Genomic DNA, 17,682 nt, shown 5'->3' with positions numbered 1-17,682 from the left:
CCCGGACGTGAAGGGGCAGCTGCTACGAAGCCTCGTGCAAAGGGCTGGCACCTCCAAGGCAACGTGCCCGTGTTAGATACCCCTGCCGCCCCGTGCCGGCAGTGCTGGGACGTGATCCCACCTCTTACAAAGTGTGCAGGAGGGCCTGGAGCCCGGGCAGCTCTTCTGTAATGCCCTGGCAGCGGGGCGGGGGCAGCTCCAGAAGCCTTGGGCAGGGGGGTGCAGCAGGATGGCGCAGGGACCCCATCCGGGACCAGCCCAGGAGCCCCCACGTGCCTGGCAGGACCCACCTCCAGCCTCGCCTGGGACGAGCTAGATGGAGCAAGTGCCTGTCTCCCAGGGCCCAGCCCCACAGCCGGGGTCCCACCAGGGCTGGGTACCGTCCGCGGGCACAGAGAGCCCCCCGTGCTCCCGGCTGGGCGTCCTGCAGGGCATGGGGTGGTGCTGACCCCTGCTTTGCCCTGCTCCGCACCTGCCTGGTGACGTCCTCTTCCCCGCTGCTGCAGGAGGGCACCGGGCTCGAAGCCCCCCCGTAGCCGCTCCACCAGCTTTCAATCCCTGCACGGCGTCCTGTAATGCCGGAGCGCGCGGCCGCTAACGAGGACCCCAGGGCCTCACTGAGGCTATTTGCCTTGACGAAATCTGCAGCCTCGGCAGCAAGGTAGCCACGTGGTGAAGAGAGGGGGGATGCCCGGGGTGCCCGCGGGGACGGCCCACGCAGCCTGGTGCTGCTGGAGCCGAGCCGCGCGGCGCTGGGCCTGGGCCGAGACCCTCCCCAAAAGGAGAGGCACAAACATGGGGCAAAATGGAGCGTGCCGTTTATTGGGTGGCCCCGCTCGTACATCAAGGACGACGGATCGGGCATGCAGACGCTTACACAAGGCCACGGCGACAGACGACCACGCACGGCACAGACACACGTGGAGCTGGCGAGCGGCATGCATGGCACCGGGAGGGGGGACAGACGGACGAGAGCAGGGAGGAGGACGGCTGGGGTCTGGGGCCTCCGCCGCCAACACCGTCGCTGGCCCTGCTGCCCCGCACGGCGGGCTCGGCGCCCGGGGGCTGGCACAGTGCTGGGTCACACGGGGATGGGCACCACGGAGGCAGAGTGGGGCAGCAAGGGCAGCCCTGCACCGACCCCACGCTGCCTGGGGGCCACGGGGAGCCCCGCCGGGCTGCGGGCGGGTGCGAGCGCTCAGCCCCGGAGCAGCCGCCCTCGCCTGTGTCACCCCGGCAGGAAGGGGCTCCGTGCCCATCACAGCCCCCGAGCTCCGGCCGCCCCCCTGCCAGCAGAGCCGGGCCACGAGCCAGGGAGGCGTAGCCCATCTCCCCATCTCCGAGGGTCCCGGGCCCGCCCGACGGGTTGCAGGGGGCGAGCGAGCGGGCGCGACTGGCTCTGGCGTCCCCTTCCCATCACACGACGAGTGGCGCTGGCAGGGGCGGGGAGGGCAGGGGCTGGGGGTCACTGCGGGGAGCTGAGCGTGGAGTCGGGCGTCTCGGCCTTGGGGCAGCGGGGCGGGAAGGCCTTGTAGCTGTAGTACTCCACCACCTGCTTGGGCACCTCGGCCAGCACGCACTTGGCCAGCGCCGTGGGCGAAGCCTGTGAGCAAAGGGCAGGTGGGCGCGGGGCAGAGCACAGCTCCCCGTCACCCCCGGGCCCGGGCTGGCTGCTGTCCAGGGCTCCCGGGTGCAACGTCAAAGGGGTCTCGCTCCGGCCCGGGGAGCCTGGGAGAGGCTAAGGGACTTGCCCAAGGCTGCACAGGGAGGGTCAGTGGCAGAGGCAGACCCCGGCCCCCATTCCCAGAGCCCAGCAGCTGCCCTGCCTGGGCTTGGGGCCAGGCCAGAGCCCCCCGGTCTCCCAGCCGGACCCCCGACGGCCCGAGGGACGACTCACGTTCTTGAACTCGCGGAAGGGCACGAACTGGACGATGTCGCGCAGGACGGGCTCGCCCTTGGGGGAGCGCAGGATGCCGTCGTCCCCGTCCAGGATCTGCATGTCGGTGAAGTCGGCGTTGCCCACCCCCACGATGATGATGGACATGGGCAGGTAGGAGGCGCGCACGATGGCCTCCCGCGTGTCCGCCATGTCCGTCACCACGCCGTCCGTCAGGATCAGCAGGATGAAGTATTGCTGCCGGGCGGGGGGACGGGGACACGGACGTGGTGAGGGGAGGGGGACAGGACCCCTGCCCCCCCCAGCGCCCAGGACAGACCCCTTCTGCCCCCCCAGCACCTGGGGCTGACACTCTGCCCTTCCCTGTGCCCACAGCCGGTCTATGACCCCCGCCCTGGCTTCAGCCCCCAGAGCGACCCCCTCTTTCTCCCCCAAGACCACCCCGGGCTCTCCTCCCGGCCCCGATGCTGCCCGCTCCCAGCCCCCACGCGGGAGGGGGGCCGCGGCTAATTGCTGGTGGCGACGCGAGCCGGGGTTTGGAACGGTTCGGCGAGCAGAGCACGGGGGGGCCGGGAGAGAGCGACGTCTCTGCGTAGCCCCCCGCGCCCGCGGGCGTGAATTATTGACAGGCTTTTAATTGCAGCCCCCACGCGCCGGCAGGCACGCACGCCCGCCCGGCCGCACGTGCCTGGCCGTGCTCACACACGGGTGCACACGCAGGCCCCGCGGGCACCCCGGCAGCAGGCAGGCCCCCCCGCCCCGGCCCAGTTCTCTCTGCCCGCGGCAGCACCTGGGGCCAGGCAGAGCCCCCCCGAAGCCGCTCTCGCGACACGTGCCAGGGTCCCGGGTCGGGGCACCCCCTGCCCGGAGCCAGCGCCAGCCGAGGGCAGTGGGGGGCTCAGCTGGCCGCCGTGGGGGGAGAGTCCCAGGGCTGCTCCTGCCACGGCAGCTGGAAATCAGCGCTCAGCTGAGCCTGCCTCCCCTGCGCGGGGCGTGGGAGCCAGAGCTGCCCCACGGCGCGGCGCTCGGGCGAGACTCACCGAAGCCTCCTTCGTCCTCTCCTCCTCAGCGGCCACCCTGGCCACCTTGGAGATGATGGGGGCCACGTTGGTGGGGCCGTAGAGCTGGATCTTGGGCAGGCAGTTTTGGTAGGACTCCACCACGCCCTGGATGCCTGGCGGGGGGCAAGGCCGGTGAGGCACGGCGGCCCCCCGTCCCTGTCCCTGTCCCCCGCCCGTGGAGTCTGGGGGGCCGCCGTGCCCGCCGCGCCCTCGCCTCTCACCTTCGCACTCGTCGTCGTCCGGGTTGAAGTTGATGGCGAAGTCGTGCGACACCTGCAAGGGGCAGAGAGCAGCGGGGCTCGGACCCACGCCGGCTGCGGCGCCCCTCGGCCTGGCGCGGGGGCTCGCGGGGTCGCGGGCCAGGGCTGGGGGCTCTGCCCGGACGGCTGCCGAAGCAGGAGGAACCTCCCGTGCCCGGTCTCAGCCCCCACGGCTCGTCCTGCCCCTCACCTCGTACTTGGGGGGGATCCTGGCGCCGAAGCCCAAGGCGGAGAACTTCTTGTCGCTGGAAAGGAGCAGAGGTCAGACCCAGCCGGGAGTCCCCCCAGGCGCCCGGGGGACGCTGGGCACAGCCGGGTCGGGTCGGACAGGCGGACGGATGGATGGACGGACGAGCCGGCCTCACCTGTCGTAGTCCTGGCAGATCTCGCCCACGGCGACCAGGGCCTTCAGGTACTCGTTGGGCTGGTAGGGGTTGATGTAGTGCAGGGAGCAGCTGTTGCGGGGGTCCCCGTTGGAGGCCGTGAAGTCGATGGCCACCTGGGGTGGGAGGGCGCAGGGTCAGCAGTGTACGTCATCCACCCCCCGCACTGACGGAGCTGCGCAGGCCCCGGGGAGAGCAGAGGAGCCCCCGGTCCCGCACACTGGAGCCAAGTCCCGGCCCGCTGCACGCCCTGAGTGCAAAGCCAAGGGCGGAGGATGCTGGTGGGACCGGTTGCACGCGTGCCCCCGTGTAGCAGGGCCAAGCAGAAACACCAGGGCCCCCGGCACGCCGAGGGGCTGAGGCACTGACGGGAGGCGCGCGCGTCTGCAGGACGCAGGACAAGCCCCAGGGCGCGAGGCTGAGGGCGCGTTAGGACGAGTGGGGAATGCAGCCCTACGGGAAGCTCAGGTGAGAGCTTTTGGGCTGCGGGCTGGCAGGAGAGGGCTTGGGATTGCAGACAGGCAGCATCTCGCGCGCCCCACCCCAGCTGTGCACAACTCAAAGCCAGCCCCAAGCAACGCCCCCCAGCTTCAGCCTGGCGGGAACAACTGAACGGGAAGACCCCGCGCCCTAGGCTGGGCACGCCGCTCAGACGCGGGGGGCCGCCACGTGCAGCTGTGCACGATCCCGCCGGCCGGGGGCTGCCTGCATTTGCAGTTGAGCTACTGGGCCAAGCGCACCCTAATTGCACACCACGAGTGCTTGCAGCCGGGTGACGAACAAAGGTAGCCGGAGCGTGCCGGAGAACGGCAGTGCCGGCCACATGACGGCCAGCTGCATCCTTGCCGACTGCCAGTCGCCCGTGGAAAGCCGGTGGAGACGGCCTGGCACCGCAGGGGCAAGCATCTCGACCGCTGCCCCTCCAGGGGAACACCCCGGGAAGGCCAGCCTAGCGGCCGCCTGGTGCAGGCTGAGCAAGACCTTCGATGCCAGGATGTTTCCAACGTGATGGAGTTTGCCTCAGTGCAATCCCGCGGCGTCTCCACCACGGGCTGACCACGGGACCCAGAGATTGTGTCACTGCTCTGCAATTGCCGTCAGCACAGACGTTGCCGGCACCAGGTGCCAGCATCGCATCTCAGCCTGGCGCCGTGGCTGAGCCCGGGCACGCTGGTGCCCCGCAGGGCTTTCCTTTCGGAGCCAGACTCAGACACCCCAAGCACTTTTCCCAGGGGTGCCGGGCAGCTCTCAGCCCCTTGCCCATTCCGGGAGCCTGAACCCAGGCCTTCGCCCTGGGATCTCTGCACTGCTCGTGGGGGCCGCGACTCGGGACCCGCGCCAGCCGGGGCAACGCGACTTACTGTGAAGTGGATCTGGCAGCCTCCCATGATGTAGTCCAGGAAGGAGTAGACCCTGTGGATCTGCCAGACAAACACCATGTCAGCCGGTGCGGCAGGGACCTAACTCCCCGGCACGGCCACTGCTAGGGGCTCGGTTGCCTGACCAAAGCCACCGCAGGACCAGGGGGAAGGGGGAAGGGGGTGGGTCTGTCCCAGCCACAGAGCCAGGCCAGGGGTGCCAGAGACGCTCTCCAAGCAGGCACGCGCTCCAGCAAAGCCCGGGGCAGCCCCAGGACTGTCCCCGTAGCACAAGGGTGCTGGGTGGCGCCGCACCGGGCTGCACCCTCCGGCATCCCCCAACGCCCGGGCCAGGCCTGGCCCCTCTCACCTTCAGGTCCAGCAAGATGACGACGCCCGAGTTCTTGTAGTTGCGCTTCTTGATTTTGTACTTGGGGTTCATGCAGTCCCACTGCACCTGCGCCCGGCGGAGATGGCATCAGCCGGGCACGATCCCTGCCCCGGCCCTGGGGAGCAGCGAGCGCGGGTGCAGGGAGCGCGTCTTGCACAAACCCCGATGGATCCACCATCCCCCCATTAGACACCCCCGAAAAGCTGGAGGGGGGGAAGGGGCAGTTCCTCTAATCCTCCCCTCTCCCACTTTCCATGCTGCTATAAGCGGGCAGGAGGAGGGAGAATGGGGGGAACAAGCCCCCCAGAGCAACGGGGCACGGCACCGGGCACGCAGCGTGCAAAGGGGGACCTCGCCCCCAGCCCAGACCTTGTTCGCCCCCGTGGCTTTCTGCATCTCCTCGAAGGTGGTGAAGAACTCGCCGATGAAGTCGTGCTTGCCCCGGGTGTCGTAGTCCCAGACCACGCACTGCAAGGACAGCGAGAGGCGGCTGCACCCCGGCCCGGGCTGGGCACACCGGGGGCAGCTCGCAGAACATACCCGGCCCCCCACCCCGTGCTCACCCGCAGCCTCCTCTTGTCCTCGCAGCTGCACAGCGAGTTCAGCGAGACCTTGAAGGGCTCCCACACGGGGCTCAGGTTGTTCTTCACCACCTGCGGGGGCGAGGAGGCAGCCGGGGGCAGCCTACGTCAGGGCAACCCCGCACCCCGCCATGCCCCTCTCCCAGGGGGGATGGAGGCAGCTGCCCCTGCACCGCGTGCAGCCCCCCCCCGGGACCTGCAGCCCCCACCAGGAGCCCGCCGCCCCCGCGCCAGCCCCAGGCGGCAGGCAGAGGCGGACAGCCTGAGCGAGGAGCTGACAGCGCCTGACGGGGTAATTGCTCCGCCGAGCGCCTAATGCTCCTAGACCCCCGACAGGTGCAGAGTGACGGCTGCTTGGAGAGCGGCGGGGGGCTGCCAGCTGCTCGGCTTCCGAGCCCCCGCCCTTGCCGCCCGCGAGGGCCCCGATGCAGGCAGGGGGCATGAGCCTTGGCACGGGCGGAGGAGATTGGAGGGGGGAGCAGGGTGCCGGCTCCTTTCTGCCCCCCAGTGCAATGGTCTGCAGTGCAAGCCCCAGCTCCCGGCCCCTGGGACTGCCCCTGGACATGCCCCACGCCTGGGTGCCGTGCCAGGCCAGGCCTCACCTCTGTGCGGTACACCAGCTGCTCGCTGCGGTCGTCGTTGATCCGGTAGATCTCCAGGAAAGGGTCCGACTTGCTGAATAGGTCCTGGGGGAGAGGGAAGAGGGGTGAAGGGCTCTGGGTTTACTCCACGCTGTCGGGTGCCAGGCAGATCCCGCGTGGCGCTGGCCCCGGACCCGCACGAGGATGCAGCTCTTGGCCCCGGCACCCTCCCAGAAGAACCCCCGAGGCCCCGATCCTGGGGTGAAGGGGCCAGGACACGCGTGTGCCCACTCCTGCTCACCCCCCAGCGTCCCCTGAATCGTGCTTCCCCCCCGCGACCGCGCTCACCTTGTCATCCAGCTTCTTGGCCCGGAAAGCGAGCTCCACGTAGCCGTTGTTGCCAGAAATCTCCTCGGAGAGCACCTGCAGGGAGACGAGGGCACCCATGCAAGGTGGGTACTGCACGTGCCGGGTACTGTGTGCAGCAGGGCACGGGAAGCTGCAGGGCACACGTGTTGCTGGTATGTTCCCGGCCTGCTGCAAGGATCCCCTGGAGATCCCGTGGGAATCCCCGCTGCCTGGGGAAAGCACCCGGAGCCTGGAGCCCGGGCTGGCTGTGCGCGGGGGGCCGGGAGACGGGCAGGTGGGCACTGGGCGTGGGGCAGAGCCGGGCACTCACCGTGATGGTGGACTTGCCGGCGTACTTCCCGTACTTGAGGAACAGCGGCTTGGTCACGCGCTTCTGAGCCACGATCTGCAAGGGAAAGCGCGGGCATGAGGCAGCGTGGGGCAGGGGGTCACGGGCGTCAGTCCATGCAGGCGTATACCAATGAGAAGAGCTAAGCAAGTCGCTATTATGGAGCAATGGGCAACCTCTGCAGACCCTTGGTCTGTCCACCTCCCTTGAGGGAGGGTCTCTCAATTCCCAGCCTCTGCAGTCCACTAAGGAAGGGAGAGTGTTTAAATGATCGCTTCCAGCGCCGCAGGAGGGACACGATGCCCAGGGAAGCGATTCCCCGGGAGAGGCAGCAGCCTGAATGCCGCCGGAGGGCGCGGCCGTGCCAACGGTGGCCCAGCAGGACGGGGGTTACCTGGCCCACGGTGCACTCCATGCCCCCCAGGAAGTCGTCATCGTGGGTGCCGATGCTGGCGTGGCCATGGCTGTCGTAGACCTCGAAGCGCAGCTTCTGCACCTCCTCGAAGTAGTAGTCCACCATGAAGATCTTGGAGAAGACGGGGTTGAGGTTGCTCTTCATCACCTCGCTGCGGTCCACCTGCAACGCGGGGGCACTCAAGGCCTGCGCCCACCACCCGGGGCAGCGCCAGCCCCCCGGCCTGGCAGGACGAAGATCTCCTGGGGACGCCGCACCCTGACAGCCGCAGCGGGGCCAGAGAAGGAGTCCCCGTCCCGGGAGCAGGAGGGTGGCCCGTGTCTGGAGAGTGGGATCTGGGGCGAGCCTGACACCTCGCCGGGAGCTGCCCATCTGGAGGGAGCCTGGGCCACCGGTGGGACTCGGCCCCAGCCCCCCGGCACCTGCTGCTGCAGCCTACGGGGACCTCACGTGCCAGCGCCGTGCTCTGGGCACCGGCTGCAGGATCATGGTCGTGACCCAAGCCGTGGGGTCGCCCTGCACCCAGAGAGCAGCCGTGCACCGGGCTGGGCAGCACTGCCGGGGCTGCCGGTCCCCAGGAACGGGCTGCGGACCAGAGTCCTGGGTTACTGGCAAGTCAAATGGGCCGGGGAAGCGCTCCTGGTCTTGCCTGGGCGCCACCGATGCCCAGTCCTTGGTGCCTGGCTCTGGCAGGGCGGCACTGACGCCGTGCCCCCTGCTTGGGTCCGGGCACCCTGTTCCCCCCCGGGTAGGCAGGAGGCCGCGTGGCCCTGTGCAGACCCCTCCATCAGCAAGTCAAGGAAGGGGATCGTGGCGTGGAGCCCAAGCAGACGCATCTCGCCATGGGGCACGGTGCTGAGATTGGCACGGACCAGGGCACAGATGCAACGGCCACGCTCCTGGCACAGCACCTGGCACGAAGCTGCCGGCTTCAGGCCAGCGTGCTTCTCCCACGAGACCACCAGAAGCCTCTCCTCCCCTGAACGGACGGGGAGTTATTAATCAGCTGCTCAGAATTGGCTGCATCCCCGGCACCTCGAGTCCATGCAAGACCCAGGGCAGCGAGGGGGGAGTCCTACATAGCGCCCGCTGGGCACTACGGCCCCTCGCAGCTCTCCGGGGGCAGGAGCAGGACTCATCCCCTCCTGCTCCAAACCCTAAAGGTTAAGGAGACTCTTCTCAGGCAGTACAGGGCCTATGACATGCTGCTTTCACGCCACGGATGGCAGCGACAGCAGCAAACCAGAGAGCCGACCCACCCGGCCCCCACAACGCCCGTGTGCATCCTCCCGGATCCTGGGCAGGCGATGCGGGCATCTCCGCCCGCGGGGTGAATCCACCTCCCGCCTGGCTGCAGCCGCGGTGGGAACGCTGGCTCCCCGCCACGCTCGCCCGGGCCGGCCAGGAAAGAGCACCATTAGGCAGAGCTCTTGGCAGGCAGCGAGAGGCCATTAGCGACCCGAAGGGCGCTGGGGGCACCTCCCGGATCGCTCCCCGCGGCGCAGACGCGTCCTGCAGGCGAGGCCGGCTGCGGAGACGCAGCGTCAGCTCTCCGGCCGCGGCGCAAGGTAGAGCGGCCCCGAGGGGCTGCAGGAACTCAGACCGGCTGCTGCCAGCCGAAGCAGGGCAGCGCTCCGGCTTGGCCCCGTGCCCCTCTCCGTGTCCTCACGTCCTTCTGCTGCACCCGTCAGCCTCCGGCTCCTGCCTGCCTCGTGCTGCCCCTGCGCCCTTGGCGGGGAGAGGGGCAGTGTCTGCGCCAGGCTCCCGAGCCTGCAGCCGGCCGCCCCCTGCTCAGAGCCACGTCCCCGGGGTGAAGGTGGCAGGGGACTGGGGACGCCGCGGTGCTTGCAGCCCGGAGCTGCCTGGCAGCTGCGTGCACCCGCTCTCCTCCCAGCTCCACGCAGGCAGCGGATTTAGGGAGAGGGGATAATGATATCGCGGCCGAACACATTACCGCTGATAAGCCACCGCGCCAGCTCAGCTGGGCTCGCTCGGCATGGCTCCCCGCCCCCCGGCCCAGCGCCCGCGGGTGGGTGCGCGCAGCCTGGGGCCGGGGTGCCCGCACCAGCGCGGCCGGGCAGGGCCACGCACAGCCCTGGGGTCGCCCTCAAGGGCCCAAGGGAGCGAACCGGCCTCCCCGGGAAGCCACCGTGGCACGCAGCTGGGCACGCCAAGTCGGACCCAGCCGGAGCGGAAGAACCAGCCGGGCGTGAAATCGGCAGTCCGCGCAGGAGAGCCGGGGAGCCACGCCGTGGGCCTGAGCCTGGCACCGGCCACCTGCTCTCCCTGGCTGCTCCCTCCAAGGCAGCCTTGGCACAGCCGCCCCGGCTCCCGGCAAAGCCCTCCGAAGCACCAGCGAGCAGCCCGGCTCCGTCAGAGCCAGGCGGGCGGCCACGCCGTGCCCATCGCAGCACCGGGCAGGGGATGCCGCCCATGCCGCGGTGGCGTGGGGGCACCAGCAGCCTGCAGGCCACGGCTCCCCCCGGGCAGGAGGGCTCGGAGGTGCCAGGGGAAGCCGGGGGGGGCGGTGGCTGGCACCCCGGAGCCCGCCCGCGGCAGCAAGGGCACGGCGCGCTGTTTTCGCACGTGGAGCCGTGCTGGCAGCAGGCGCGGCAGCTTCCAGGAATGGAGCGGCCTCCCACACACCACACGTTCCCTGCCAGCTCTGAGTCAACAGGACGGTTTCCTGGGGAGGGCGCCCCGCCAGCAGCCCCCCGCCCCATGCCCAGGGCCCCCAGGAGGGCACAGCCGGCCCTGCCTCTGCTATCACCTACCGCCGGCCCAGGGCGTGCAGGGAAGTCGGCAGCCCGGTGCAGGACAGCCGCGGGGGAAACTGAGGCACGGAGCAGGGACGGCCTTACGGAGCCATCGGTGAAGGCCGGAGGGACTTAACTGTCCCACAGTCTGCTCCCCCCGCCCCCAGCACCCGAAACCTGGCCCAGAACAAGCGCCCGCTGCCTGCTCCCCCGCAGGTGCCAGCCCCCTCCCCGGGCGGGAGTCGATTACCCGGGGCAGGGATTAGGCGCTGAGCCCTGGGGATTAACGAGCCGGCTTGGAGAAGCTGCAAATAATCCGCAGGGTGCGGCAGGGGGGCCGTGGACCCGAGCCGGGCGGGGTGTGGGGAGCGGGGCCGGGGTCTGCCTAGCAGCGCGGGGGCCTGGGACCCAGCGCACATGGGTACGGCCGTGTAGGATGCGTGGCACCGGGCGACGTGCAATAAAGGGTGGACCCCAGGCAGACAGCACTGGGGGTAGCAGGGCTTTGTCTGCTGCTCGGCGTTTGCCCCAGCTCTGCTCTCCACCGCCCCTTGCACCCCTCCGGCACCCCTCCGGCAGCTGCAGAGCGAGGGATGCCCACGCCGGGCACCGGCTGCACCCCAGCACCGCGCACGGGAGCCCAGAGACCCTGTGCAGCAACAGCGGCCACAACATACGTGTGCACACACACGTATAGGTGTGCACAGGCATCCGCCCCACCAGGCTCAGTGTCTCGGGGCATTTCCACCGTGCTGAAATGTCCCCACCTCCCCTGCACGGAGCGGGGTCCAAGGTGCATCGGTCCCTGCCCTGCAAGGAGCCTCCGCCACCGCACCACCTCCGTGCCGCACGCCTACCTCCATCCACTGGCCCTGGGACTGCATGAGCAGCACGACGCAGGGGTCGGACTTGTTGAGGGTGTCGCGGTCCAGCAGGTGCTTGCAGCTGACCCGCAGCTCCACCTTGGAGACGCAGGTGGCCGACACCACGCCCAGCGAGGCCTGCGAGGCCAGGTCCTGGATCTCCGTCATGCTGGTGCGAGGCCGAGGGCTTCGTGCAGGCGGGCGGGCGGGCGGGCGGCAGGGAGCGGGGCTGGCGGTGGCCGAGACGAAGCAGGCAGCGGTGTGTCCGGGCTGCAGGCAGCTGGCGGTCAGCGGCGCCTCCAGGGAGCACGCATCATGCAGTGGGTGCTGTCACCAGCTCCGGCGCCGCCTGCCAAGCCAAGCCAATTAGGGGTTTATGAGCGCGGTATTTTTCCCCCCTTGGAAAGGAACAAGCCAGGATTCGTTGGCCGCCCTTGACAGGCAGCTCCGCCACAGCCCGCACGCCCCCTCGGCGCCTGGCAGCCCCGGTGCCCTCTGCCTGCCTCCTACCCCGGGATGGAGCAGGGGGCTGCGGCGTTCGGGGGGAGCCCCCAGGGCTGCAGGAGGGGACGCTGGCTGGAGGGCAGCGGGCTCAGAGCAGAGTGTGGCACCGATGTGACCCAGAGCAGGCTCCGGTGCTGGGCACCCGCGGTCACCCGCAAGGGTCCCAAGCAGAGACGGGCTGGCTCTTGTGCACGGGGCGGTGGGAAAGCAGCGCTGGGCACCCTGCTCGCATCCCTCGTAGCTCCAGGAGGAGCCCGGGGCTGGGAGCGAGGGTGCTGGGGGCTGCGGTAGCAGCGGGGCGCTGATGGCCATGACCTGGGCGCCCCGCGGGAGGGGGATCTGGTGTCTGGCTGTGCACGGAGCAGGTCGGGGGGTCCCCCATTGCCAGCTCCGGCTCCAGCCCCGGCTGCCAGGGCAGGGGCTGCACAAAGCAGAGCAGCGCGGGGCGAGGCCGCGATGCAGCCGCATGCCGAAGGGTTGGGCACGGACCTGGGGCAGCAACCCAGCTGCAGGGAGGGGACCTGGCTCCTCTGCCCCCCGGCCGGGATAACACCCCCCTCGCAGGGCAGGGACGGGCAGGGACGGATGCTGCCCCCACTTCACCCCAGCTAGGAACCGCTCTGGGCGGACTCACCCGCTGGGCAAAGCCGTGGCCGGGGCTGGGGTGCCCGGGTGGGCTGAGCAGGATCCCAGCCAGCAGCTCTGCCCGCCCGCCCGCCCCACAGAGCCACGCCGGTGCTGGGGGAGCCCAGAGCTGGCTCCGAGGGGGGCTCCGGCCATGGTCTCCCTGCCACCCTCCTCGCATCCCAGCTTGCTGGGGTTGGACGAGGGGTGACTCCAGCCTCGGGGAGATGCCCCTGGGCGCTGCCTGCAGGGTCCTGTCCTGGGGGCACGCGTGTTCTTGCACACGCACATGCATGCACCCACCCTGTCGGAGCCGTCTCCCGGCTGCCCGCGTCTCCCCAACCCAGGGGCCGGTGCTTGGGCCAAGGGGGGGCAGCGGCTGCAGAGAAAGTTTGCCGGGCGAGTCGTGCAGGTGCCCCGGCACGTGGTGCCTGCCACAGCCCACCCCTGGCAGCCCCTGGCAACCACCCGGCTGTCTTTGCCACCCCCTGGGCAGGTGGCATCGCCCCCAGCCCTGCCTCCCCCCTGCCCGGAGGGTGCCGGCTCTCACCTGTCCCGGTGCGGGCACCGCTGCCCTCCGCCGCACGCCGGACCCACGCGTGGCCAGCCCTGGCATCCGCGCCGCCTGCCACCTCCACAGCCGCTGACTCAAGCTGCAATTCGGAGCGGAGCCCTAAGAGGGAGACGACAAGCTCGGTTTAACTGCTTTGCTGCCGGCTCCTCAGCCAGCGCAGCCCCGCGTGGGCACCGTGCCACGCAGCCAGGGTGGGGAGGGTGCTCTGGGGCCTGGCTCGCATCCCCTGCCCGCGGGCCGCCCCGGCTGCACGAGCCCCAGCGCCCGCTGCGGGGTGCAGGTTGCAGCCTCTGCCCCAAAGCCCCCTGCCCAGCCGGCACTGCCCTCCCTGGGGGGAGAAATCCCACTCTAGGGGCACCAGCATCAGGAGATGCCCATGCAAAAGAGACGGCCTCATGTCAAGCATGTGGCACCCGCTTCCCAGAGCCCCCCGGGACCCTGGCACCGGCCCTGCTCCCCCCTCCCCAGCACCCGGCGCGCCTCCCCCAGCACCCCCTGCCCCCCCTCCCCGCACGTACCTGGGCTCGCCCGCTCCGGGGAGCTGTCAGCTCCGCTTTGTGCACGGTGATGAAATTAGCCCCTCTCTGGCAGCATTAAGATGCAGATGTGGCTAATGAGCTGCGTGATGGGGGCACGGCAGGCGCTGGCGCTCCAGGAATTAATCCTCGGGCTGCCTGGCAGAAACAGGGCGACGCGCCAGGCAGAGCGGGCCCCCGCGCTGGCACCCGGACCCTGCAGCCCCCGTGCAGCCGGGGGGGCGCGGACCTGTGCAGAGAGCGGGGGTCACCCTCAAGCTGCTGGGCAGCCACCGGGGTCGGGAAGGCCTGGGCCGCGGCAGCAGGCAGGTCCCCGCACCCCACCTGGGTCCTGGGCTCTCCCAGCACAGCGTCAGCGGTAGCCACGTCCGAGCCCTGCCAGCCTCGGTCCCGGGCAGCAACCCCGAGACGCCCCCGATCCCCACCAAAGCCAGCTGTGGGCCGTGGCCAGACCAGGGACGGCCCAAGCTTGCTCAGCCTGCAGCCAGCACCGCGGGAGACCTTGCTCCCAAGGGCCCGGGCAGGGGCAGGGGCGGACGCCCAGGGTGGGAGGTTGGGACCCAGCTGCAGGATGCGAGGTGTGGGCAGCAGGATGGGAGAGGAGCTGATCCTCCCCGCGGCGCTGAGCTGGGAGGCCCGCGGGCTCCAGCGCTCGCTGCCTCTCCGTGCCAGGCGGGCATCTGTCAGCTCCAGCCTAATGAATAAGAATGGCTCAATTTTCCCCGACTGGGTGACTCGCGGGCCACAGCTGCTGGCAAAGCGGCCACGAGTCGCACGGTGCTGGGCAGGGCAGGGCAGGGCAGGGGGCCGTGGGGAGCTCATGCGGGGGATGCTCCGGGACCCCAGAAGCGCAGGGCTTCGCTGCCTTGTGTGGCCAGAAGCAGCCCCAGGCTGAAGCCGGCCAAGCCAGCCCACGGGATATTTGCACCCATGGGCCACGGGGAGCTCCCTGCAGGACGGGAGCAGTGGGGTCCCTGTCCCGGCCCCGGGGTCAAGCTCTCGTGAGCTCTGGCCGGTGACCGGACGCGGTGGGCGCTGTCCGCCCTGCCCCGAGCTCCGGGCTGAGCCCTTGGAAAGGGCCGTGCTGCGGCTCTACAGGGAGCCGGGCTCTGGTAGCGCAGGCAGGATGGATGGCACCAGCCTGCCAGCCCCGCGGCCTCGGCTCCCGCAGATGGATGCGCTTCATCAGCTCTGCTTATTAGCACCATGCATCCTTCCCTGGGCCTGACCCGCCTGCTGCAGGGGAGGGAGGCTGTGCCCAGAGCCCAGGCAAGGGCGAGCGTCTCCCTGGCACTGCCCAGGAGAGCTCGGTGCAGACGGGGGCTTGGTGCTGCGGCTGGGGATCTGCCTCCCCGCAGAGGTACCCAGCTCACAGCTTGAAGGGCCACAGCGAGCCCCCCTCTTCCCATGTGGCCCCGTTTCCCCTTGGAGCTGGCAGGCAAGTTAATTAAAATGAACAGCTGTAATTAGGGAACGCGCAGGCTGAGGCTGGAGCTGGCAGCGGGGTGGCCACCCCCATGCTCAGGGACTGGGAGCTGCACGTACCTACCGGGGGCACGGCGAGCCCGGCTGCTTGTATGGCCTCTGCACTGAGCCCTTTTCCAATGGCAGTCTTACTCCCATTGCACAGGTGGGGGAAACTGAGGCACAGAGGGGCCAGGGAGGAAGCATGCCCCCGGAGGGTTGCATGCCTGCGCTTTCCATTCAGACGCAGGTTAAGGCATTTCCCTGCGATGCCCGTTGCTCTGCGGGGGAGGCCCCCGGCTGTCACCCCCCAATGCCAGCCCCCTGGAGTGGCCGGGGGGCTCACCCACCACCCCTAGCAAGGGGGGCAGGTCTGTACCTTGGCAGAGCCGGGGAAGGTCCCTGGGGAAGCGTCGTCTCCTGTCCTGGCTCTTCTGCTGCCAGCCTGGCACGTGGCGCTGAGCAGCGCTGGGCAGGGGACTCGGATGCCGACTGCTGCCTCCGCTCGGATGCCGCTGGGGTGCCCTGACAGCTTGGCTCGTGGCTAGGGCCCGCCGGGGCTGAACCGGGCCTGTGCCCCTGACACCGACTCGGCCAAAGGGAGCTGGGCAAGGAGCCACGTGGCTGGCACCAGTCTCCAGGTCCCCCAGCAGCTGCTTGGCAGGCAGCAGTCGGGGTGGGGTGCCAGAGAAAGCCACTCGGCAATGCTGGAGCATCTGCACCGGCCCCTTGAGCAGACGGCCCTGTTCAGTGAATCGCAAGGGAGCAACACTTCCCCTTTGGGGGCAAAGCGGGGGCTGGACTGGACCTGCTGCCCTGTGAACCGATGGCTCCAGGGAGCCCAGTGCTTGCCCCACTGGCACAGGAGCATAGAAACTGCCCCCAGCCCAGCAGCTTGGGGGAACACCCCCACCCTGGAGCTCCCAGGAAACCAACCGGAGCTGAAGCCACCTGCTCCATCACGTGGCAGAAGTCAGTAACTGCACCTCGGCCCGGGAACCTGAGCCAAGGGGGCATGGGAAGCACGTTTGGGGGCAAAAGGGCAGCATTTGATACGCTGGAGCGCTCAGGACCCTGCTGGGGAGCAAGACCTGTCTGGGCCAGTGGTGAGGGGGGAAGCGGGAGCCTCACACCCAGCCAGGGGCCCGCTCATCCCCAAGCTGCATCTGACAAGTGTTCCTGGTTTGCGTCTTGGCCCCTTTCCACCTCTGGGGCCATGCGCTCCATCTGCTCCCCGCTCTCACCGCGGAGGGGCACGGTGCCATGCCGTGTTCCACCCCAGGGGCAGCTGCATTTCAGCAGGTCTGCTCCCTGGGCGCAGGGCAGGCCCTCCTCCTCCTCGATCCCCTTGGGCTTCTCTCTCCAACTGCTGAGCAGGGTGCCCTCAAGACCCACGAGTGCTACAACCACCAGGAACAAAGCGAGTGCACAGCAACGGCAGCGAGTACTCCCGGCTCATTCCTGAATCACCAGGCAGCCGCCGCCCCCGCACAGATGCTCGCCTTCTAGTAGCCAAGCCTTCGCCGGAGGGATGCGGGCGCAGCTCTTCTCTTGACCCAGGCAGCCCTGATCTTCCTCCCCATGGGGCGCAGCCCTGAAAGGGAGGCTTGCTCAGACTGCAAAGCAACACTCGGCACTAGTGGAGACAGCCCAGCCACACTCCCTACCCAAAACCATGCAGGATCTGGGCATGGGAGGGAGCATTGACAGCCCTCATATGCTCAGAAGGCAAGGGAAACAGCCCTCTCCCAAATCCGATGCCTTGGATGTTGAAAGCCGACTGCTAAGCAACACCAGACAAGCCATGCTGCCCTGGAAGCAAGCGACAGCACGGCAGCCTGCAGGGCAAGGGGTGAAGGACTGACCAGCCGGTGGGGGTCAGTGCTCAGGCAGTGCCCGAATGCACAGGGGGACTGGGACCCCGCGAGATCTGCTCTCTGCTGCATAGGAGGAAGCCGTCAGCAAGTACCAGCTCCTGTGCAGGAGGCTGACAAGGGGCTGAGGCAGCTCCTGGAAGCCTTCACCCCACCTCCATTTTAAATGTGATGGGACAGCCAGCAGCTTGCTTACTGAGGGCCCAGCCCCAAGTGTCTCGTCAGAGGGGGAATCGAGGACATCGGAAATCCAGCCCCTTGAAGCCAGCCTGCTGCACCCCAGTGGGCCCCCAAGTCCTTCTACTTCCCCCCAAACCTGCCTGGAGCATCCGGGACTGCGGGAGGGGAAGGCGTGGTTACTGTGGCACTAGACAGATGCCCCTCACCACCGCCAAGGGCCACAGCGGATGTCGCGCTGCCCTTTACAAGGGAAGCTAGATCCAGCCAAGCTCCTGAGTGGGGAAATTCAGCTCCGTCTCCAAGGCAAAGCGAGCAGGCTGCCACTAGAAGGGAACAGAATGGGGAGGCGATGTCCTCCCTCATCAGTCAGCAGCCATCTGTTCAGAGATCCCTCAAAGCAGCTGGGCTAGCACCGGAAACGGGCTGGCGGGGAACTTTTGCTGTGTAAATGAAAGGCGCTGCTCTAGGCTGCTAGAGCCCCTTCCCTGGCCCTGTAGGAAGAGGCCGCACATGCACCAAAACTAGGGCGAGGCCTGTGGTTGTGTGGCGTGGGGTGCACGTGCTCAGAGCAGACTAGTCAGGGGGAAAGGAGCAACCCCTGATGCCCGTGTGGCAGTGAAAGCATTGCCCCTCCTGGGTCGTCCTAGTCCCTTCTGTGTGGCCCAAGAAGACCCCACACCAGG

The 17,682-nt window shown here is 69.1% G+C and overlaps 1 protein-coding gene across 1 annotated transcript; it reads right to left on the bottom strand.

The window, feature by feature from the left end:
- Nucleotides 1-794: 794 nt before the first annotated feature.
- Nucleotides 795-17,598, bottom strand: CPNE7 (copine 7). The gene is made up of 17 exons (XM_059713975.1): nucleotides 13,464-17,598; nucleotides 12,922-13,044; nucleotides 11,238-11,592; nucleotides 7,604-7,786; nucleotides 7,192-7,266; nucleotides 6,861-6,935; nucleotides 6,534-6,617; nucleotides 5,914-6,003; nucleotides 5,720-5,818; nucleotides 5,330-5,416; nucleotides 4,963-5,022; nucleotides 3,584-3,717; nucleotides 3,409-3,463; nucleotides 3,180-3,231; nucleotides 2,938-3,071; nucleotides 1,898-2,134; nucleotides 795-1,603 (listed from the first exon to the last, which is right to left on the bottom strand). Exons 3-17 carry the CDS (start codon nucleotides 11,409-11,411, stop codon nucleotides 1,466-1,468), a joined length of 1,677 nt encoding a protein of 558 aa, XP_059569958.1. The 5' UTR covers nucleotides 11,412-11,592; nucleotides 12,922-13,044; nucleotides 13,464-17,598; the 3' UTR covers nucleotides 795-1,465.
- Nucleotides 17,599-17,682: the final 84 nt, after the last annotated feature.

This window comes from Alligator mississippiensis, chromosome 10, assembly GCF_030867095.1.
Source record: "Alligator mississippiensis isolate rAllMis1 chromosome 10, rAllMis1, whole genome shotgun sequence".
Taxonomy (NCBI): domain Eukaryota; kingdom Metazoa; phylum Chordata; order Crocodylia; family Alligatoridae; genus Alligator; species Alligator mississippiensis.
Note: the sequence above shows the minus strand (reverse complement) of the source record. Positions and strands in the feature narration are given on the sequence as shown.

Excerpts from the sequence above, each read along its gene's own strand:
- CPNE7 (XM_059713975.1), bottom strand. The coding sequence starts at position 11,411 with ATGACGGAGATCCAGGACCTGGCCTCGCAGGCCTCGCTGGGCGTGGTG. Across the intron at positions 3,718-4,962 it reads GCTGCCAGATCCACTTCACA|GTGGCCATCGACTTCACGGC; the intron begins GTAAGTCGCGTT and ends CTCCCACCCCAG. Across the intron at positions 3,232-3,408 it reads GGATCCCCCCCAAGTACGAG|GTGTCGCACGACTTCGCCAT; the intron begins GTGAGGGGCAGG and ends TGCCCCTTGCAG.